The sequence below is a fragment of the Cavia porcellus genome, unplaced genomic scaffold, assembly GCF_034190915.1.
Source record: "Cavia porcellus strain 051 isolate PalLab524CR breed Dunkin Hartley unplaced genomic scaffold, mCavPor4.1 scaffold_2, whole genome shotgun sequence".
Classification (NCBI taxonomy): Eukaryota; Metazoa; Chordata; class Mammalia; order Rodentia; family Caviidae; genus Cavia; species Cavia porcellus.
This window is the reverse complement of record NW_026947485.1, coordinates 117911965-117936102: the sequence shown is the minus strand read 5'-3', so window position 1 is coordinate 117936102 and position 24138 is coordinate 117911965. Positions and strand designations below refer to the sequence as shown.

General features: G+C 38.9%; 1 protein-coding gene across 1 annotated transcript; it reads left to right on the top strand.

The window, feature by feature from the left end:
- Positions 1-18441: 18441 nt before the first annotated feature.
- Positions 18442-19413, top strand: LOC100733568 (olfactory receptor 2T29-like). The gene has a single exon (XM_003479486.1). The coding sequence runs from the start codon at positions 18442-18444 to the stop codon at positions 19411-19413; it is 972 nt and encodes a 323-aa protein (XP_003479534.1).
- The last annotated feature ends 4725 nt before the right edge of the window (positions 19414-24138 follow it).

Sequence of the window (24138 nt, the reverse complement as noted above, 5' to 3'; positions counted from 1 at the left end):
CCTGCCTTGCCTTTGCTACTCTAGGTCTTTTCTGGTTCCAGATGAGTTTTAGGAGTGATTTCTGTAGATCTATGAGGTATGTTGATGGTATTTTCATTGGGATTGCAATGAATTTGTATAATAGTTTTGTGAGAATGGCCATTTTCACAATATTTATTCTTCCTATCCATGAACAAGGGATGTCTTTACATTTTCTGAGATCCTCTTCAATTTGTTTTTCAGGGTACTATAATTTTCCCTGTATAGATCCTTTACCTCTTTTCTTAGATTAATTCCTAAATATTTCATTTTTTTTGGATGCTAGTGTGAAGGGTGTAGCTTCTCTTACTTCTGCCTCACTGATTTTGTTGTTAGTGTATAGGAATGCTATTGATTTTTGAGTATTGACTTTCTATCCAGCTAGATTGCTGAATTTATTATATCTAGGAGACTTTCTTTTTTTTTTTAAATTTAACAGGAAAAAGAGAAAAAACACAAAACAAACCAAAGCGGCGTAAGGGTACATGCAATACAGAACTACAAACAAAACAAAACAAAACAAAACAAAACAAAACAAAAAAACATAACAGTAAGAAATCACCTGCTAGTAGATTACACATTATCTTTTTGAAAATAGTTCCTCAAATCACAGTATCAAAGAACACAAGGTGGACATTCAAACAGGGAGACTGCAAACAGCTGTGTTCAATGTTCCAAAAACATTGATATAGTCCGCTATTTAACACCCCTAAACACACTTGCTGTTATATCCGTTAGAGCTCTTTTTCTTTTTTTTTTCCCTCTCTTTTTTACAACAAAATTTACACATCTTGGATTTTATTACTCCTTAGTGCTTATTACTTTCTTTGGGGGGGGGGGAAGAATACAGTCAAATATGGCAAAACAAAGCTGTCAGTCAATACCAAGGATAGACATAGCACATGGTGTAGAACAGAGTACAAGTTTATCAACAATGGTTATCAACGTTGTCCCTTGTTTCCTTAAAAAGAATTGTTTATCTCATTAGATATTATAAAGTTGGACAAAACAGTAGAGAACAAGACCAATAAAACTTAGGCATTGTAAACATTACAGGACTTCCAAAGAAGACAATAGTCAAACCAGAATGGGTATCTTAGTGAATCTTATTGTCTTCAAAGTAGTTGCCTATGTCTTCAAACTTGATACTATCATATAGAATGGAACAGAGTCTAATCAGTCAAAACAAGATCGTGGGAGTACTACAGGGCTTCAAAACAAGTTAATAGGAAATAAAAAAGAGTTATTATTTATATATCATAATTTTTTTGAATTTTTTCTTTAATTAAGACAAACATAAGAAATGACTAAATAATTTTTTTTGAAACAATAAGGGGGAGATTGAGATAAAACAGGACATAACTATATAACAATAGAGGTCACAGCATGACTGTTTAAACAACCTAGTACTTCACCACCTTATAACCTGACTTAATAGTAGTTACCATAGTGTCTTTTTCCTTGAAATATTTGGATAAAACTTCATATACTCTAGCTTCAAATATTTTCATATCAAGAAGCCCAGAATAAAGCCTTTCTAATTAATGAGTGAAAACTTTATAAGGCTTCAAGGCCACCTAATGGGGAATCATGATTACCACATATTTTTATATATTTGAATCATTACTTACATTAGGGAAGCTATTCGGTATTCACACATGCGAGATTGATTTATTTCACTAATGAGTATGGTCTCAAGCTGCGCCCATTTATTGATAAATATCTCAATGTGATCCTTCTTTATAGCTGAATAATACTCCATTGTATAGAAATACCACAACTTTTTTATCCATTCCTCAGTTGATGGACATTTGGGTTGTTTCCAAGATCTGGCGGTTACAAATTGTGCTGCTATAAACATAGGTGCACATATATCACTGTGGTATGATGCTTTCAGTTCTTCTGGGAATATGCCTAGAAGTGGAATAGCTGGAATAAATGGGATTTCCAGTCCCAACTTTTTGAGAAATCTCCAGACAGATCTCCACAAAGTCTGTACCAGTCTACACTCCCACCAGCAGTGCAGGAGAGTTCCTTTTTCCCCACAGCGTCTCCAGCATTTGTTGTCGGTTTTCTTGATCCTGGCATTCTTTCAGGAGTGAGATGGTATCTCAGTGTGGTTTTAATTTGCATTTCTCTAATGACCAATGATGATGAGCATTTTTTCATGTATTTATTTGCCATTTGCATTTCTTCATCTGAGAATTGCGTATTCATCTCAGATGCCCATTTTTGGATTGGATCTTTGAATTTTGGAGGTCTGAGTTTCTTTAATTCTTTATATGTTTTAGACAAGAGGCCCTTGTCTGAGAGAGAGTTCACTAAAATCTTTTCCCAGTTTGTGGGTTTTCTTTTCACTATGCTGGAGATTTCTTTTGACATGCAGAAACTTTTTAATAAGAAGTGGTCCCAGTTATTGATTCTGGGAAGTATTTCCCGTGCGGTTTGAGTCCTGTTCATGAATTCTTTACCTACTCCTATGTCTCCAAGGTTTCTACCTAATTTGTCTTCCAATAGATTTAGTGTTTCTGTTTTAATATTCAGATCTTTGACCCATTTAGATTTTAATTTAGTACATGGTGATAGACATGGGTCTAGCTTTAGTTTTCGGCAAATGGAGAGCCAGTTTTTCCAGCACCATTTATTAAAGAGACTGTCGTTCTTCCAGTGAACATGCTTGGCTCCTTTATCAAAAATAAGGTCGTTGAGTGTGTTCGTAGTTGTGGTTGTATCTTCTAATCTATTCCACTGATCTTCGGCTCTGTTTTGATTCCAATACCATGTTGATTTTACTACTGTTGCTTTGTAGTATAACTTCAAGTCAGGGATTGTGATGCCTCCTGCTTTGTCTTTGCTGCTTAGAATTGCCTTTGCGATTCTAGGTTTCTTCTGGTTCCAGATGAAATTAAGAGTGATTTCTCTAGATCTATAAGGTATGTTGATGGTATTTCTATTGGGATTGCATTGAATCTGTATAACAGTTTTGGGAGAATGGCCATTTTCACAATGTTTGTTCTTCCTATCCATGAGCAAGGGATGTCTTTCCATTTTCTGAGATCATCTTCAATTTCCTTTTTCAGTGTATTATAATTTTCACTGTATAAGTCTTTCACTTCTTTCGTAAGAGTAATTCCTAAATATTTCATTTTTTTGCTTGCTAATGTGAATAGTCCAGTTTCTCTTATTTCCCTCTCTGTAATTTTGTTGTTAGTGTATAGGAATGCTATTGATTTCTGAGTATTGATTTTGTATCCAGCCACATTACTGAATTTATTTATTGTATCTAAGAGTATTTCAATGGAGTTTAGGGGGTCTTCTATGTAGAGCATCATGTCACCCGAAAACAATGATAATTTAACTTCTTCTTTTCCTATCTTTACCCCTTTTATTTCTCTTTCTTGCCTAATTGCTCTGGCTAGTACTTCCAGTACTATATTAAATAGGAGTGGTGATAAAGGACATCCTTGTCTTGTGCCCGATTTTAAAGTAAAGGCTTTCAATTTTTGGCCATTTAGTATGATGCTCGCTGTTGGTTTGTCATAAATGGCCTTTATTATATTGAGGTAAAGACCATCTATTCCAATTTTCTGTAAAGTTCTTATCATGAATAAATGTTGGATATTATCAAAGGCTTTTTCTACATCTATAGAAATGATCATGTGATTCTTATTTTTGGCTTTATTGATATGGTGGATTACATTTATTGATTTGCATATGTTGAACCATCCTTGCATTCCTGGGATGAATCCCACTTGGTCATGGTGTATAATCTTCTTGATGATTTGCTGGATCCTATTTGAAAATATTTTATTGAGGATTTTTGCATCTGTGTTCATTAGGGAGATCGGTCTATAGTTCTCTTTTATAGTTGGGTCTTTCTCAGGTTTTGGTACTAGAGTAATATTTGCTTCCAGGAATGACTTAGGAAGGATTGCTTCCCTTTCAATTTCATTGAATAATTTGAGGAGTGTCGGCATTAGGTCTTCTTTATATTTCTTGTAGAATTCTGCAGTGAATCCATCTGGGCCTGGGCTCTTCTTGGTGGGCAAGGACCCAATTACATTTTCAATTTCATTAACAGAGATTGGGTTATTCAACAGTTTTACATCCTCTTGATCTAGCTTTGGTACTTCATATGCTTCTAAGAATCTGTCTATTTCTTCTGTGTTATCAAACTTTTGAGAGTAGAGATTTTCTAAATAGGTGTTGATGGTCTTCTGTATTTCTATTGGGTCTGTAGTTATTTCTCCTTTTTCATTTCTTATTGCATGAATTTGAGCTTTTTCTTCTTTTTTTTTTAATAAGGTTGGCTAGGGGCTTATCGATTTCATTCATTCTTTCAAAGAACCAACTCTTTGATTCGTTGATTCTTTGGATTGTTCTCTTAGTCTCTATTGCATTGATTTCTGCTCTGATTTTTATAATTTCTTCTCTTCTTTTGGCTTTGGGCTTGACCTGTTCCTCGTTTTCTAGCTGTTGGAGGTGTAGCATCAAGTTATTTATTTGTATTCGTTCTGTTTTCATGATGTGGGAACTCAGTGCAATAAATTTTCCTCTCAGGACGGCTTTCATTGCATCCCACAGATTCCGGTAAGTTGTATCTGCATTTTCATTTTCTTTTAGGTATTGTTTAATTTCTTCTTTAATTTCTTCTGTGACCCACTGATTACTCAAGAGTGTGTTATTCAGTTTCCATGTGTTTGTGGGATTTTTGCAGTATCTTTTATCATTAATTTCTAATTTCAGAGTGCTATGATCCGATAACATGCAAGGGATGATTTCAACTCTTTTGCATTTGTTTAAATATGTACTGTGAGCTAATATATGGTCTATTTTAGAAAATGATCCATGTACTGCTGAGAAGAATGTGTATTCTGATGTTGTTGGGTGGAACATTCTGTATATGTCTATCAAACCCATTTGTTCACAGGTGTGATTCAGTTCTGTTACTTCTTTGCTCATTTTCTGTCTGGTTGATCTGTCCCTTGGTGTCAATGGCGTATTAAGGTCTCCTGTTACAATTGTGTTACTGATAATTTGAGTTTTCATTTCTGTTAATAATTGTTTTATATAACTGGGCGCTCTGGAGTTTGGTGCCTGTATATGTAAGATAGTTATCTCTTCCTCTTGGAGTTTTCCCCTTACGAGTATGTAGTGACCTTCTTTGTTCTTTATGGTCATTGTTGGTTTAAAGTTCAGGTTGTCTGCAAACAGAATGGCTACTCCTGCCTTTTTTTGGATTCCTGCTGCATGAAGAATTGTTTTCCATCCTTTGACTTTCAGTCTGTGAGTAGCCTTCTGGGTTAGATGGGTTTCCTGTAAAGAGCATATGATTAGATTTTGTTTCTTGATCCGTTCTGCTAGTCTGTTTCTTTTGATTGGTGCATTGAGACCATTTACATTAATAGTTATTACTGTTAAATGCTGGTTAATTGTAGGAATGTTATCTCTCTGCTGTTGCATCTTTATCTTTCAGTTCTGTTTAATTATTTGCTTTGCTTATTGGTTTTTTCCTTTGTGTATCTAAACTGTCTTTCAATATTTTTTGCAGGGTTGGTTTGGTGTTCATGAAGTTCTTCAGCTGTTCTTTGTCATGGAAGTGTCGTATTTCCCCATCTATTTTGAATGATAGTTTTGCAGGATATATCAGTCTAGGTTGGAAATCATTTTGCTTTAGGATCTGGAATACTTCACTCCATGCTCTTCTTGACTTTATCGTTTGTGCTGAGAGGTCTGCTGTGATTCTGTTAGGTTTTCCTTTATAAGTGCTCTGTCTTTTCTGTCTGACAGCTTTTAATAATCTCTTCTTGTGTTGGATTTCTGGGATGGTGATTATTATATGTCTGGGTGTAGTTTTATTTTGGTTATGACTGTTTGGAGTTCTATATGCTTCACTGATCCTGATGTCAGTTTCTGATCTCATGCTTGGGAAATTTTCAGCTATTACTTCTCTAAATATCCTCCTGACATCCTTCAACTTGTCTCCCTCTCTTTCATTAATCCCTATCATTCTTATGTTATTCTTCTTTGCATCATCTTGCAGTTGTTGAATTGTTGTTTCCTGATTCCTTGTTATTTTCAAAAGATCTTTCCTTTCCTGTTCACTAGCTGCAATCCTGTCTTCAAGGTCTGAAATTCTATCTTCACTTTCATTAAGGCGGTTTTTACAACTTTCAGTGGAGTTTTTTATTTCCTGTATATCTCTGTGCATCTGCATTATGTATTCTGTTTGTTTCTTATATTGCTCGTCTAGGGATTCTATCTTTTTGTTTAGTTCCTCCAATTTTTTATCTGTGTTTTCTTTAGATATATTTAGAATCTCTTTTTTTTCTTTTATCATTTCTTCTTTTATCTGGGAGATTATTTTGAGTTTGAATTTCTTTAAAGCTTCCTGGATTTGCTTGTCAATTTCAGTAGCTATTGTATCCGATATATGAGGTGGATGGGATATATTTTCTTCTATATACATCGCTCCTAGGGTTTTTGAGATGGGCTGGAGGTTTGAGGCTGTAATTTGGTCTTTTGTTTTGTCATTTTCCTATATTTCTGTGTTTCAAGTGTTATTTGGGAGCTTCCTCAGGATCTGTTGAAAATCCCCTTCTATGTTTGGAGCTACTGAGACTCTGGCACCACGCTACCCCAAGCCATTGGGCCTACAGAACCAGTGGCCCTCCTCTGCCTGCTCAGAACTCCGCAGTTCCAGACAAGCTGGGCCTCAGGGACACTGTGCGTGCACCTGTCCCTTGGAAGCTCCACAGTTCTTCAATCGCAGCCGGGTTAGGGTACTCACCACAGGCCGCGGTGCCTCAGGAACCTGTGATCCCTCCCTGCTTGCAGAGATATCCACAGTCCTCCAGACACATGGAGAGGCCGATGCAGGCACCCCAGATCTGCCCAGCTCCTCCTCTGTACACTGATGGCTAGGCATGGCATCAAAACAGGCTGGGCTTGGGGGATAGCGTGGGCCCGCCCACCTGTCAGGAGCTCAGCAGTTCTCCAAGTGCAACCGGGATGGGGAGGCGGATGTAGAGGCCTCAAACCCACCGCTCCCCTTCACTGCACCTGGAAGCCTGGAGGGACTCCAACAGTGTGGGCCGAGATATCCACAGTACTCCAGACAAACAGAGAGGCCGATGAAGGCAACCCAGATCTGCCCAGCTCCTCCTCTGCCACATGATCATTTTTATAGATGCAGAAAAAGCTTTTGATAAGTTCCAAAATTCACTCATGATAAGAACCTTACAGAAAATTGGAATAGGTTGTCTTTACCTCAATATGATAAAGGCCATCTTTGACAAACCAACAGCCAGCGTTATAATAAATGGCCAAAAACTGAAAGCCTTTACCTCAAAATCAGGCACAAGACAAGGATGTCCCTTATCACCGCTCCTATTAAACATAGTACTGGAAATACTAGCCAGAGCAATTAGACAAGAGAGAGAAATAAAAGGCATAAAGATAGGAAAAGAAGAAGTTAAATTATCATTATTTTCAGATGACATGATACTCTATATAGAGGACCCCGTAACTCCATTGAAAGTATCCTAGATATAATAAATTCAGCAATCTAGCTGGATAGAAAGTCAATACTCAAAAATCAATAGCATTCCTATACACTAACAACAAAATCAGTGAGGCAGAAATAAGAGAAGCTACACCCTTCACACTAGCATCCAAAAAAAAAAAATGAAATACTTAGGAATTAATCTAAGAAAAGAGGTAAAGGATCTATACAGGAAAAATTATAGTACCCTGAAAAACAAATCAAAGAGGATCTCAGAAAATGAAAAGACATCCCTTGTTCATGGATAGGAAGAATAAATATTGTGAAAATGGCCATTCTCACAAAACTATTATACAAATTCATTGCAATCCCAATGAAAATACCATCAACATACCTCATAGATCTACAGAAATCACTCCTAAAACTCATCTGGAACCAGAAAAGACCTAGAGTAGCAAAGGCAATTCTAAGCAGCAAAGGCAAGGCAGGAAGCATCACAATCCTGACTTGAAGTTATACTACAAAGCTACTGTAATAAAATCAACAAGTTACTGGTATAAAGAACAGATCTGAAGATCAATGGAATAGATTAGAAGATACAATCACAACTACACACACACTCAACTACCGTATCTTTGATAAAGGTGCGCAACATGTTCACTGGAAGGACGATAAGTCTCTTTAATAAATGGTGCTGGAAAAATGGGCTCTCCATATGCTGAAAACTAAAACTAGGCCCATGCCTATCACCATGTACTAAAATAAAAACTAAGTGGATCAAGGATCTAAATACTAAAACAGAAACACTAAATCTGTTGGAAGACAAATTGGGTAAAAATCTTGAAGACATAGGGGTAGGTAGAGAATTCCTGAACAGGAATTAAACTGCACAGGAAATACTTCCCTGTGGGATCACATCTTATTAAAGAGTTTCTGCATGTCAAAAGAAATCTCCAGCATAGTGAAAAGACAACCCACAAACTGGGAAAAAATCTTAGTGAGCTGTCCCTCAGACAAAGGACTTCTGTCTAGAACATGTAAAGAATTAAAAAAAATCAGACTATCAAAATTCAAAGACCCAGTCAAAAAATGGGCATCCAAGATGAATACACAGTTCTGAGATGAAGAAATACAAATGACAAATAAATACATGAAAAAATGTTCCTCACCATTACTCATCAGAGAAATGCAAATTAAAACCACACTGAGGTTTCGTCTCACTCCTAAAAGAATGGCCAGGATCAAGAAAACTACCAACAACAAATGCTGGAGAGGCTGTGGGGAAAAAGGAACTCTTATGCACTGTTGGTGGGAGTATAGATTGGTGCAACCACTGTGGAGTCAGCCTGGAGGTTCCTCAGAAAGCTGGGATTGGATGTCCCATTTGTTCCCGCTATTCCACTTCTAGGCATATTCCCAGAAGAACTGAAAACATCATACCACAGTGATGTATATGCCCCCATGTTTATAGCAGCACAATTTGTAATATTCAGATCTTGGAAACAACCTAAGTGCCCATTAACTGAGGAGTGTTAAAAAAGTTGTGGTATTTTTATACAATGGAGTACTCCTCGGCTATAAAGAATGATCACATTGAGATATTCATAAATAAATGGGCGCAGCTTGAGACCATACTCATAAGTGAAATAAATCAAACTCACATCTATAAATACTGTACAGTCTCTGTAGTGTAAGAAATCGTAAGAGTAAATAAGATTTTATGGTAATCATGATTCCCCATTACATTGCTTAAAAGTCTTATAATGTTTTCATTTATTAGTTGGAATGGCTTCATTCTGTTTTATTTGATTTTATTATGTGTGATGATATGAACAGCTACTTTGAAGAAAACAAGACATTATGGCAGCGATTGCTGATTTAATATCATCTCGCTTTGAATCCTACCATGCTTTTGTTCTTCTATTTCCATTGGTTCTATCATGTTGTGTCTTATTAGATTTTACTATGTGTGATAGTATAGGTAAATTTTTTATGGAAAATGAGATAACGTAATAGTCATTGTTCATTTTCTGTTATTTTGTTCTGAATGTCCTGTAATCTTTCATTCTCTTGAATGGTTTTATACGATTTTGTTGATATTACTGTATGTGAAGGTATGCTCAGCTATTTCAAAGAAAGAGACATTATGGTAGCTACTGCTAATATCTGGTTGTCTTATTTTGAAGTGCTATGTTGCTTACATTGTGCTGTTCTCATCTGCTTTGTTCTGTCCACTTTTCTCTCAATCTCTTTAATATAAAAAAATTCTGAGATTCCATCTCACTTCAGAAAGAATGGCTGCCATGAAGAAATTAACCAACAACAAATGCTAGTAAGGCTGGGCTGGGGGAACGAATCCTTCTCCACTCTTGATGGGAGAGTAGGCTAGTGCAACCATTGTGGAAATCAGTGTAGAGTTTCCTCAGAAAAGTAGGATTGGGGTCCCATACAACCAGCGACTCCACCTTTTGAGTATTTTCCCATATGAATTGAAAACATCATTTCACAATCATTGCACCAATGTTTACAGCAGCACAGTTTGTTATAGCTAAATCATGGAGACAATCCAAATGCCCATCAATCAGGGAATGGATAAGAAAATGTAGTATTTTAATACAATGGAGTGTTACTCAGATAGAAAGAAGGATAAAATTGAGGCTCTTATAGGTAAATGGATGCAGTGTGAGACTGTGCTCATAAATCAAATAAATCAGATTCACATGTGTAAATATCATAGTCTCGCTAAATGTAAAAAACTGAAGGAGTAAATAAGATGCAAAATGCACAATAGATATTGTTAAAGGAAAAGAAACTGCTCAAAAGGAAAGAACAACTGGGACAGGGGAAAGATGAAAAGGAAGGAAGGAAAAGAATCACGTATATAATATATATATATATATATATATATATTATATATATATGTATATATATATATATATATACACACACACACACACACAAGATAGATAACTATACTACTAATTTCTCTTAATTTATCAAAAAGAACAGTTTGTGCTTTCACTGATAATTTTTTTCATGCCTATATCTTGTGATCTGGACAACTGCTTAGAAGATAACAACATGCAATAAATTAACCTGTGTTTATCTCCTATTATTTTGTTTTGAAATTCTATATCATGGTTTTTGTGATTTTTTAAAAAAAAATGACCATTTGCCTTAAAAAAGCTCGAGAACAGACACCAATAGAATCATAGCAGGAGAATTCAATATCGTATCCTCACAAGTAGACATGTCAGTCTGATAAAAAGTGAAGAAACTCAAAGTTAAACTTCATGGTAGAACAAATGAACCAAAGCTATACACAGAATGTTTCACCCAGTAGCAGTAGGATACACATTATTCTTAACCCCATGGAACTTTTTCCATAATATTCCATAAAGCATAGCTCAAAATGTACAAAATATTCTCTTGCATTTTACAGGATCACAAAGGATTGAGTATTGGCAGTCACCAAAAGAGAGAACAGAAATTACACAAACACATGGAGATTGAATAATATATTCTTGAATGATCAGTTGAGTATATAAAGCAATGAAAAAAGACCTTAAAAGATTTCTTAGAATTAAATGATAATGAAAAATGCAGTGATCCCAAATAAATATCTTAATTATCAATGCAAACTTTGTACTAGTCAAGAAATTATGAAAATTGAGTGGAAATCAATGAAATTATTGAAGCTAAAAAAATACAAGGGTTCAATGATTCAAAGAGGTGCTTTTTTGAATAGATAAATAAACCAAACTATGGCCAAATTTACCAATAGTAAAAGAAAGAAAACATAAAACAACATTAGAAATGACAAAGGCAAGTCTACAAGAGTAACATCAGAGTTTTCAACACAATCATTAAAGGCCAGAAGAGCTTGGAATGAAGTTTTCAAGTTCTAACAGAAAATGACTGCCAATCCAGATGAATATAGCCTCCAAAAATATCTTTCAAAATTGGTGGAGGAATGAATACATTTCACAAGAAAGAACACCTAAGAAATCCATGGCCACCAAACCAGCACTGCAGACAGTACTCAAATGAATCTGAAACAGAGAGTGAAGTTGATGCCATCAAAGAGCTCAAAGGAGAGAATGCATGTAACAGAGAGAGTAGCTAAACTAAATGGAAAAAATTCAGTAGAAAAGTAATGAAAGAACAGCTTCTAGTAAATACCTCTGTATTCATAAATGAATGACTCTCAAGGTAAATGGGCATAACTCCCCAGTCAAAAGATACAGTCTGGCAGATTTAATAAAAACAGAAAACAAAAAATTAAAACTCAACTATATGGTGTTAGAAGAGATATCACAAACCCCCACATAAAATAAAAGGATGGAAAATGATTTTTCAAGCAATAGAATCCTGAAAGCAATGAGGAGTAACTGTCCTATTTTAGACAAAGTGGGTTTCTGGCCAGAACTGATCAGAAGAGACCAAGAAGGTTGCTACATACTGATATAGGGAACAGTTCAATGGGAGGAAATAATCACTGTAAATACAGATGCACGAAGTACCAGTGCACTTAGTCTCTTAATAGGAGGAGAGGTGAAATGCACCTGGAGCAGGCAGACTGCAAAAAGAAGCGATGCAAATTAAACGTAAGGAAAATCATGAGGAAAAAATAAACATAAAGAAAACTAAAGCTGCAGATAACTTATAGAGGACAAATGGAGCAAAAGAGAAGGGAGAGGACAGAACAGAAACAAAACCCAGAACCAAATCCGTAATGATTGGTGGGAAATCCCTCCTGGCTAATGCACCTGGTGTGCATAAGCAGAGCCTTCCAGCAGCCTTGCTCTGCAGTGTCCAGCACGAGGGACAGGGACTCCTTTATCCCACCTCTCTGTCTGGGCACGCAACAGGTGGAAAAGGCCAGGGTCTGTACCCGGCTGCCGTGAGGGTGTGGACATCTGTGGGGCAGCTCGCCTCTCCTGAGATCTGCTGTCTGTGCAGCCAGCGGGGGAAACCTGTGTCTAGACTGCAGCCGGTGCTTTTCAGTGCTGTACCTTGGTCTGAGCTGTCCCTGTTGGTCTTGTCCTCAGCCCAGATGAGTGGACAGTGACCCTGGGCAAATGACCGAGCTGTAGCATGGCTGTATGCCCACAAGAAGCCCTCACATTCTGCTCTGGCCATGCCGACAGAACAGAACACAGTAAGCACACCTCTCCCTACAATCTGGCCCCCGCACACTGCCCTGGCTTCTTGCTACCAAAAGCGCGGCTACTGCATTGCCACACCCTCTCCACTGTGGCCTGTGTCCCCCACTGCTCACACTTTCTGGGGCCTCCTGTTTGCTTAGTCCCACCCAGCCTGCAGCAGGGCACGCCCTGAGAGCCCTGACATTGCCTGCCCCAGCCTGTAAGCCCCACAAATTGGGCAAATCTCAAAATGACTCTGGTTCCTGTCCGGGTAGCTTGTGCAGTGTTGCGTCTGGCTGTCTCACGGGTAGAGTGACTTTAAGACCGAATTCCCAAGCTGGAGGAAAAGCTTGTGTGGACTCCCATTGGGCCACGCCCCAGCTTGTGATTCCGGGTTTCCATGATGCATAGGTTTCCTTTCTCTTGTGTTTGTTCCCAGAGCTCTTCCTCACTTTTCCTTCCATTCTGCCATCTTCCCAAGTCTCCATCACCATTTATTACTGTCCTTTTGCCAATTTGTTTTGATGAATGATTTAGATTAGGTTTTACATGGGGTGACTTTGATCCTTTTTTGTTTTTACTTCAAAGTTCTTTTATCCTTATATAAAAGCCAATTGGGATTTAAAATACCTAAGTTCCACCTTGCTCCTTTCAATTTCTATTGTCTGTTAGCCTTTTTTATAGCTTTTTTTATATGGATGCCTTTACCAGATGAAAATATTGCACTTTCCTGATACAGATTTTAATTTTCCTCTCATGTTAATAAATTTATTTGTTCTCTGTCATTTCTTCTTACATACGCCTTTCATCTGATATAATTATTTTTACTTTGGACCAAGGCTCAACTGAAAATAACATTGTATTTTTTTGCTGTTACTGTAGTCTTCTTTGTCTTTCTCAATTGAAGTGAGCTATATTGACAATAAAAATTGTACACGTTCAAGATGAATAATGCTGAGTTTTTATCTGTGTCTATGTTGAATGCAATTACTATAATCAGATTAACTAAAACATGATTTCCTACCACGATTTTTCAAAAAGAGAAACAAGATCTACTCCTGGGAAATTTCAGGCATATAATACAGTAACTACTTAGAGTCATTATGCTGTACTTTAGTTTCCCAGAGTTTATTTATTTTCTAACTGAAACTTTGGAGTTTTTGACAAAATCTCCTATCAATCTCACCGCACAGCAACCACTGTTCTATTCTATGTGTCTGTGAGTTTTAACTTACTCAGATCCCACGGGGACATTTCAGAAGTTATCTATCCACCCGACTTCATTCATTTAGTGCAATGTTCTCCATCCATGTTGTCTCAATGGCAGTATTTCCTTTTCTTAAAGTGCTGAATAGGACAACATATTGCATTTTTTTTTACTGCGACTGTAGTCTCCTTTGTCCCTTTAAAACATTGTGTGTGGAGGGAGAGAGAGAGAGAAATGGGTGGATATATAGATATTTGCCCACTGGCAGACATTTAGGCTGTTTGCATATATTGGGGTTACTATGGATAATACTACAACAAACAGTTGATAACGATACTTTTTTGGGACACATGACTATTTCTTTAAGAATGTACACTCAGAAATGGAATTGCTGAATCATATGGTTGAATCATATGGCTGAATATAATTTTTAAATTTTTGAGAGATTATTATATAGTTTTCACTAATAGCTATTCACTTCCATTTCCACCACAGTATACAGGGTTTCAATTTTCTGCACACCTTGGACAATATTTGTCAAATATTGCTGTGTTGCTAGTCTTAGTCATGTCCTTATTGCTCGAACAAAATACCCAACACTCACAATTTAAAATAGAGAAGATTTAGCTGGCTCACTGTTTTCAGAGGTTTCAGTCTATAGTTTTCTGGCTCCAAGGCAGAAACAGTATGTTGGGAGGACCTGAGCAGGGAAAAGCTGCTCACATCATGGCAGCCAGGAAGCAGAGATTGCAGGAGGATCTGAGAAGGGAGGTATCTCCTTCCGGGTCACAATCTGTGACCCCCCCATCTCTTGAGGTCACAGTGCACCTGCTGACAGTAAGGAACCTATAGTGCCTCACTGTCCAATGATCTTCCAAATACATCGGGCTTTGGGATCATATTACCTTCAATCGTGACATACATTAAAATTACATTTATCCTGAAGCGGCACAGATAGCAGGTGAATGACAGGAGAAAGAATATACTAAAGAGGATGGAAGAAAAACTGTGAGGACCTTCTCAATTTTATTCTTACAATAGTACTCATTAGTGATGCTATATTTCACACATCAGTTGAATTCTGTTGCAGATTCTGTAACTGTGGTAGACAAGAATATCTCACAAAATTTACTTGAAGATTAAAGAAGGATGTACAGATATTGCTCGCTATAAGTTCATAGAGTGCAAATGTTAAAGCTATACATTCACTCACTCCTCTATGTCATGATCAGATATTATTTCTAGTGGAAAGTGTTGATGTCAGGATTAATGCTAGTTAAGATTTGAAGCTAAAACATCACAGAAGAAAATTTTTTAAAAGACTCAGAAAAAGTAGAATTTCATGGGAACCCTCTGTTGGCTTCTTTGGCTTTCTTAATTGTATTCCTTTTCAAAGTCCCAGAGAGGCTTTATTAACAGAAATCTTTGATCCAGTCCCACACGAGCACAGGCAAGCAGGGATGACCTCACTGTCCCTCCTTCTGAGCACATTTAATCTGCCTGCAGCCCATCAGCCCACCTGGACCGGGTCTGCAGACAAACGGAGAGCGCTGCAGGAGCCAAGGGCGGCCAGGGTTCTTGACTCCTTGGTCTGCGCCTGCCACTTCCTATTAGTTGTCAACAACATTACCTTCCTTTTCTCTAGCATCTACTTTTCTAAAGAAAACAAAATGTGCTTCCTTCTGAAAACTTCAAGTAACATCAATTTACTTCAATACACAAAGAAATGGGATTTTTATTTTCAAACTGTGTAGACCTAAGAATGTACTTCACCTTTATTTTTAAAAGGATGCATTTGCTTTCCTGAGACTGAAATATTGCAGAGAGAGTGATCTGCTTTGTTCTGTTGGGGTGACTTCTGAGGATGACCATAACACTAGCAACAATGCCTCAGGTGCGTTTATATTTCCTGGGTGAGTGGGGCTTCACATCCAGCTTGTGGACCACAGAGGGAGGGTGGCAGTTCCAGCACAGCAGAGGCACTGGGTGGTCTGCATCCACACTGGGGCAACACAGAGTCCTCTTGGTTAGAGGAGTGGCATTAGGCTGCTGCTCTGATAACCGAAAATTTAGTCTGCAGAAAGCGAGATAAGAGAGTAAATACTTGGTAGGCTCTTGGGAAAGGGGTGAGGTGGCAAAGCATTAGAACACTTCTGGGCCGATGTCAGCCTCAGATTCTTCCTGTGGTACTGGACCAGCACCACTAACAATCCCCAAGTTAAACACACGGCCAGGTAGCTTACTGGAGACCTGAGCATTAGGACAGTGAAGGTGAGGAGTGGGCAGGCAGGTCGGTCCCCTTGCATAGTCACACACAGTGCTTCCTCTTCCATCAGGGTGGCTGTTGCATGTGGATGACAACTGTGACTTCCACTGGACAAAGAGCAGCAGAGCCACTCCCAACACCTCCCCACCAGCCTTCTGCACCCCCTCCTTTCCTTCAGCCCCCAGCACCTGGGCTCTCACCCATGCTGCCCACTGTGCCGGTCCCAGCCCCACCTTATGAAAACTGCACCCTAGGTCGCAGGTGTGTTTTCACAGCTGGTTAGGAAACTTCAAATTTTTGCACAAGGCTCAGTGTCCATCTGCTGGCAGTGATAAGACAGATCTGGAGAAGCCCCTGCCGTTGCCTTGGGCTTGCCGGACACTGATGCTGGGGACATCACTGATGCCAGACACATTCACAGGATTCTCCAGCACACCAGCTTCTCAGGGCTTGAGGCCGGTAATGAGTTGGAGATTAGAAACAATTTTTGTGTTATTACAGGACTGTAAAATCTGAATCTTACAATTTTTCTCTTAAATATACTTGCATCACTAGCATTGCTAGTATCTTTCCAGAAGGAAGGGATAATAGTACCTTCCTGTCAGGAAGTCCTATGAAAATTTAAGTTCACAATGTCAGAAGAGGAGAAGCGGAAAACGTTAAATCTGTTTAAGAGAAAACCTGGAGGGTGATTATTGAGCCTCCTCAGAACGCTCGTGTGTGTTTTCTGTCTGCTGCATTTTACTACTTACTCAATAAGTATCTGAATCACTTGTAGTCTATGCAAATGGTATATTGAATGCATAAACTGACAGGGACCTCACCAAGTCCAGTCACGTGTCCTGTGATCTGGGTTTCCCTTCCGCATCCATCCCAGTGGCTGGGAGCTGGGATCCAGGCAGACGGGCACAAGACCTGGAGACTCTCAGCGGGGTGTGGTGTTTCTTTCTGCTTCTCAGTTTTTCATGAAAAATCAGTTGTGGTGCTCATGATGTTTGCAAAAACATCCAAATCTTTGTCTAAAAAATAATAGCGATCTTACAAATCCTAGTTCTTCTCTGTAATTTAATGCAAATAGTAGGAGTTTTATGGATATAAACTCAGGGATGTACAGTGGACTATAAAGAGATGAAATCTTCCATCAAGCTATGTATGCTTAACTGGGGTTAAACTAGTAAAAAAGAAACAAACAGGTATTTCTATTTATAAGTTCATGTACATATGCTTATATCAGTCTCTACTTACAGTTCACATATTTATATGCAAGAAACATGCATAAACACGTATTTTCAAATATAAATTGTTTTCTTAAAGTAGGTTAATGCTTTATTGATTTGCAGGTCTTTTCCAACCTTATTCTGAAAATCAAATCTTTAAGTGTGTAACTAGGTGCTAAAGCGGAGATCTGAGGGTGTATTATTCTAAGATAGATTATTCATGATAATTAGTGTAAATATTGAATCCTTAAGACCATATGTGTTTATTCTAGGAACTTGCTGGACCTTGCTTCATTAAATGTTTAGGAGGTTGAAAACCAATATTGTTCTAATCTTTCCTTTAGGTACAGCAGACAGAGGACTACAGGGCACAAGGGTGCCAAACAGACAGTTGGCTCAGGCCGTACTCATGGTTTCTCTCCAGCAGCCCTTTGTCTCTAGGCTTGGTCCTGCTGGTGAGAACATGGGCTCGCTCCACAACCTAGCTTGTAATGTGGAAGACTGAGGTAGGCTGATTGCAATTTCCAATCTGCTCTGGGCAAGTTAGTGGTTAGTGAGACCTTGTGTCACAACACACATACACACAGTGAGGGGGCCTCCGGATGTAATTCAGCCTGAAGGGCCTGGGTTCAATCCCCAGTACAGGGAAATAAAAACATGGAGTTGACCCTTAAACCAGAGAAGTTTGGACTTACTTCATCAGTGACTACATTTTGAAAATAATAAATTTCATTTTCCTTTTTTCCCCATTTTTTCACTGTCACTGTGTTAGCAAGAAGCTGTGATTCTGCAAGTTTGTAGCACTTGTTCAAAGAGGACCCTGTGACCAGAGAAGTTTATGAGTGCAAACCATGAGGACATCACTGTGAGTTACAAATCCTTCCTGGCCATCATTGAGAATGGGTTTCTTTTAATTTGATGAATTGTAGGCAACTTAAAATCCTCAGGTCCACAGGCCCATAGTGTATTTCTGGTGGGTTCAGTCAAGCTCTGCATGCATGGGTGACACTCGCTGGACAGGCTTTTGAGAAGCTCACATTGTGTTAACCCCAAAGCTTTTTCTGCGTTCTAGGTGAGACCTCATGGACTTTACCACCTGGAGCTCCAACTCCACAGAGCAGTCTGGTTTCATCCTGGTGGGACTCTTCCGTCAATCCACACACCCAGCTCTGCTGTGCCTGGCCGTCTTTGTGATCTTCCTGATGACTTTGTCTGGAAATGCACTCCTGATCTTTCTGATTCACTCTGACACTCGCCTCCACACCCCCATGTACTTTTTCATCAGCCAGTTGTCTCTCATGGACATGATGTACATTTCCACCATTGTGCCCAAGATGCTCATGGACCAGGTTCTGGGTAAGAACAAGATCTCTGCCCCTGAGTGTGGGATGCAGATGTTCCTCTACTTGACACTAGTTGGTTCAGAGTTTTTTCTTCTGGCAGCCATGTCCTATGACCGCTACATGGCCGTCTGCCATCCCCTGCGTTACGCTGTCCTGATGAGCCACAGAGTGTGTCTCCTCCTGGCATCTACCTGCTGGTTCCTGGGGTCAGTGGATGGCTTCATGCTGACTCCTGTGACCATGAGCTTCCCCTTCTGTGGGTCCCGGGAGATCCATCACTTCTTTTGTGAAGTCCCTGCAGTGACAAAGCTCTCTTGCTCTGATACCTCACTCTACGAGATGCTCATGTACCTGTGCTGTGTCCTCATGCTCCTCATCCCTGTGACAGTCATCTCCAGCTCCTATACCTTCATCCTCCTCACCATTCTCAGGATGAACTCAGCAGAGGGCCGGAAGAAGGCGCTGGCCACCTGCTCCTCCCACATGACTGTGGTCCTTCTCTTCTACGGTACTGCTGTCTACACCTACATGCTCCCCAGCTCCTACCACAGCCCCCAGAAGGACATGGTGGTGTCTGTGTTTTACACAATCCTCACTCCCGTGTTGAACCCCTTAATCTACAGTCTTAGGAACAAGGATGTCACAGAAGCTCTCAGGAAAATGTGCAGTGTGAGACCTGCCTTTCCAGACATGATAAGACAGGGACCGTGAGTACTCATGGGTTCTTTTCCTTCTCCCTGTGCATCAGACACACAGGTTCTTATGTGGCTGCTGCTTCTCAGATTCTCACATCATGAGGCTCATCCCACACTGGTCCCTGTCCTGGGAATTGAACCATCATACTGCATAGAGCTCCACTTGTGGCCTCTTTTTCCATTCAAATACTTACAATGGGGTGGCTTTGACATTTTATTTTCTGTAGCTGATGATTGGTCCTTAATCATGTAGAAGAATATTCATATGCTGTGGAGACTCAGGTGAGATATTCAGAGGAAATGGTTGTAAGGTTTTCAACAGAGAAGGGACAGAGAGAAACGATGAAGTGAAAAGGGGCACGTTATTAGCAATGGAGGAGTTTACCTGACATCTACAGGAATTTCATTCTCTATTCATTTTCAAGCTAACCTCCCCTCCCAGAAATGTGGATTTATATACAATTGAAAAGTTAAATATCCATGTGGTCTCTCTTCTTGGAGTTTCTGTGTTGTGCCTGGTAGCAGTGTGACTTTCTATCATAGAATCCATGTTCATTTTTGTGCACATAATACTTACTGGAATGTTTCATTTCTGTGCTCGCCATCAGTGGAGACTGTCTTGTTCTGTGTGCACAGTTGGACTGTGGCAGATTGACACAACATGTATGAAGCTGTGGGGGAAATATTAATTCTGACTGGAAGGAGAGTTTAGGGAATTTCCTTGTGAGAGGTGTTTTCTGCACTGGGCTGTGAGTTAACCTGCTTATTTATAATTCAGTAGAACAGACAGCAGCAGGCACTCAATCTGTCACTTATTCAACACACATCTTATGTTGCATTGTAATACAATAATATATAGAGGGGATTAAAATCTGAATCTCAGAAGTTATTCCTTCAAAAGAACTTGAGCTGTGCCTGTAGCTCCACATACAAATTGATGGCATAAAGACACACAAGGGAAGGACCCCACAAGCCCCCCCTTCTGGCAGCGTCAAGCAACCAACCTGATGTGGGCTCTGTGCCTCAGCTTCCCACACTGCAGATTGTCAGAGCTGAAAACCAATTGGCAAAAGGTGCTGAGGATGAGACCGACATCTCAGAAAAGTTTCAGTCCAGGAAGAAAGCACAGGGTGCTACAGAGACCATCAAGGCAAGCCAACTTGGGAAGGGCAAGAGCTTGACAGAATTCCGCAAGGTCCCTTGAAAAACTCAAGTGCAGGCTGGGAAAATAGCCAGCCTGTGTTCAGGTCTGAGAGTTCAGGTCTGGTGGTGTCAACTTCAGAGGAGGCTGGATGTGAAACGAATGGCATTACACCTGGTGCCCAGTTTGGTTCCAACACCACTGTTGGAGATCAGTGGTCTGATTCCCTGTAGGTCCAGGTCTAGGGTGCCTAAGTGTCCATGCTCAAATCATCGGCTCTTTGGTTCACAGTGCTCTTTAGTGTCCAGTCTATTTTTGAGAGTGTTTTTGCTGTGCTGCTGTACTGCTCTGGCACAGGTGGCACAGCTGTGGCTGTCAGCTGATTTTCTCTGTGGGCCAGTATCCGGATGGCCTGTGGATCACAGACAGTATTGTGCCCCAGCCTCGAAGGATACAACAGGGAGCCAAAACAGCAGCAGCTTCTCTGCAGTATAAACCAACATTGCTTTACATTAGGACAGAAGAAAAGGTTAATAGTTACCTGGGCACAAAATCTCTGTCACAGTGCTACTCACTCTGATCAACCAGGAAATTCCAGCACAGAAAAAACCCCAAAAAACAGAAGCTTGAGAAGATAAATTTCCCCCAAATACCCTCAAAGCTGATTAAGGGGGCAGCAAGAGAGGAACACTAAAGTCAACCAATAGAAACACCTGAAAGGTTATCAGTGAAGGCAGCAAAACAGATCAATAAGTTGCTTGTTTGGTGAATTCAAAGAAGATATAACTAACAGTTAATGACCCTAATGAAACAAATAATCAAAATGTCAAGAGAAGACAATAATAAAAGTCTAATGGAGCTAAAGAAAGAGATACAAAATATGGATACCCAGCACAGAAAATAATTAGAATCCTCAAAAATGTTCCAAAATGACATCCAAGAGATTAAAACTATGACTGAACATATGGGCTGGAGAAGAGACCAGTGTGAAGTATGAGTGGTGGACCTGGAACACAGGGGTGTGGTTGGTGAGTGTTTAAGGAGAGGTGTCATAAAAAAATAAGGGAACATGTAAAATGGATCAACCACCCAGTGTAAGATGCAAACACTAATTAATGTAGGAGTAACTGAAATCAGTGAGAAACCCGAAAGCTGCAGAGGGCAAAAACAACAACAACTACAAGCACCATAAGACCAAACCGCTGCATATAGAAGTAATACCAGAAAACTTCCCAGGCATAGAAAAAGAACTTAATATACAGGTAAATAAGAGTCATGATCTGAAGAAAATCATTGCTTGCCACATCATAATAAAAATACCAGAAATTCAACACAAGACCAAAATCTTTCAAGCCGTTAAAGCAAATTAGTGAGTCTCTTAAAGAAGAAAACCCACCAGAATTACATCAAAATTCCAACACAACATTAAAGGTAAGAATCACTTGGAATGAAGTACCTCAAATCCTAAAAGAAAACAGTTTCTAACCTGGATTCATATATTCTGCAAATTATCTTTCAAATTTGAAGCAGAAAGAAGGTTTATTTGATAAAAACACCTAAGGAAATCCACAACCACCAAACCAAAACTTCCCAAAATTCTTCCAGAAATCTTAGAAAGGGATCATGGAGCTTATAGGTCAAAAGCCCAATAGAAAGAATGCACCAGATGGGGCAAGCAATTAAGTAGAAGGGGAGAAAGGAAACAGCAACAGGAAAATAATCCAGGGGCAGGAATAAATCAATACCTATCAGTTATAACTATTAATGTGAATGGTCTCAATCCATCAATCAAAAGATAGGAATTGGGAAACTCCAGTGAGAAACAGAGTCCAACAGTAGGATAAATACAATAAACACATTTACTCTCAAAAGAAATTCATAGTCAAAAAATTGAAGATTGGAGGATATTTTCCATGTGGTTGGAGTCCAAAAGCAGCAGGGTTAGTGCTCCCATTTTCAGGCAAAGTAGATTTTAAGCCAAAGTTAATCAAAAGAGGCAAACAATGATGCTACTGGTTAACAGAACTACTCAAAGCAAGACAACCTGCACCGCACCCAACTTTGTTACAAAACCTGCAGTGGAAATCAAAGACTAGATAAAGAGCATTATCATTATCAGTACTTCACTATCACAAATAAACAGATCAACTAAACAAAATATCAGAATTGAATCAAATCTTTGAACAAACAAGCTTGATAGATATATAAGGAATGTTCCACCCAAAAACCACAAAATATACTTCTTTTTGACAAAAATAGAACATATCTTAGCCAGAGAACCATGATTAAATAAATATAAAACCATCTAAATTTTATCAATCACACAAACATATCTCAGAGTGACAAAACCAGACATCAATGGCAAAAGAGCACAGAAATCATACAAAGATATGACATTTAACAAACTCTTGAATAATTACTGGGTCACACAAGAAATTAAAGACATAAGACAGTTCCTAGAATTAAATGGTAGTGCCAATAGAGCATACACATATCCATGGGATACACTGAAAACAGGCCTAAGAGAGAAGTTGATAGCTGAGCATGCCCACATCAGAAAAACAGATTAAGTCCAAAGAGATAACCTAATTCTGTGCCTCAAGGTCCTTGAAAAATAAGCACAATCAAAATCCAGATCTTGTGCGAAGAAGTAAATTTTAAAGACTAGAGAAGAAATCAATATAAGATAAAAAGAACAATGCATGTGAAAAATGAATTGAAAATCTGGTTCTTTGAAAGACTAGACAATATAGACAAGCCTTTAAAAATTCTTACCAAAAAAATAAGACTCAAATCAATGATATGAACAATGAAAGTGATGTGGCCTAAAAGAGGCACAGGTCATGTGTTGATCACAGTAAATGTGTGACAGTGAGGACAAGGAGACCTGTGATGTTTTGCTCATGAATAATGAAAAATGTTGTTTTTCCACAGTAGAACTGAATTATTAAGGAATAATAGAATCTAAATCACGTGAAAAATACCATTAGTTTGTATAAGTTACCTTTTAGACCCTAAAGTAAATTTCTGGAAGAAATTTAGATCTGTGATTCTGTGAGTTTTGAAGCCATTACTTTTTTGTCCACAATTGAAGTGAAGAGGAAAGAATTATGGCAAGGCAGATACAAAGGCTGGAGGAGGCTCAGCTTTTCCAAAAGGACTGTCTGGATGACAAGACTCTGATTGGTGACCTTAATGAAACATGTGTGGAATTCCTTATATACAAATTTATTTAATTTTAAAAAAGAAATGAAAGGGGTGATATCACAGTGCACACCTCTGGAATCAGAGCACTATTAATAACTACCTCACAAGCTGTCCACCACACACTCGAGAACTCAGAAGAAAAGGAGAGATTCCTAAATGTATAGAAATTACCAAAACTGAACCAAGAAGACTTAAAACTCCTGAAGTCAACAACAGGCTATTATATTAAAGCGCTAAAAAAAAATCTACCAACTAAGAAAATCCTAGCTGATGTATTGTCGTCCGAATTCTATAAGAACTTCAGAGAAGATGTAATATCAGAATCCCTCAAACTCCTTCACAAGGGGAGAAGCGCTTCCAGAGTCACTCTTGGAAGCTGGCACTATCCTGAGT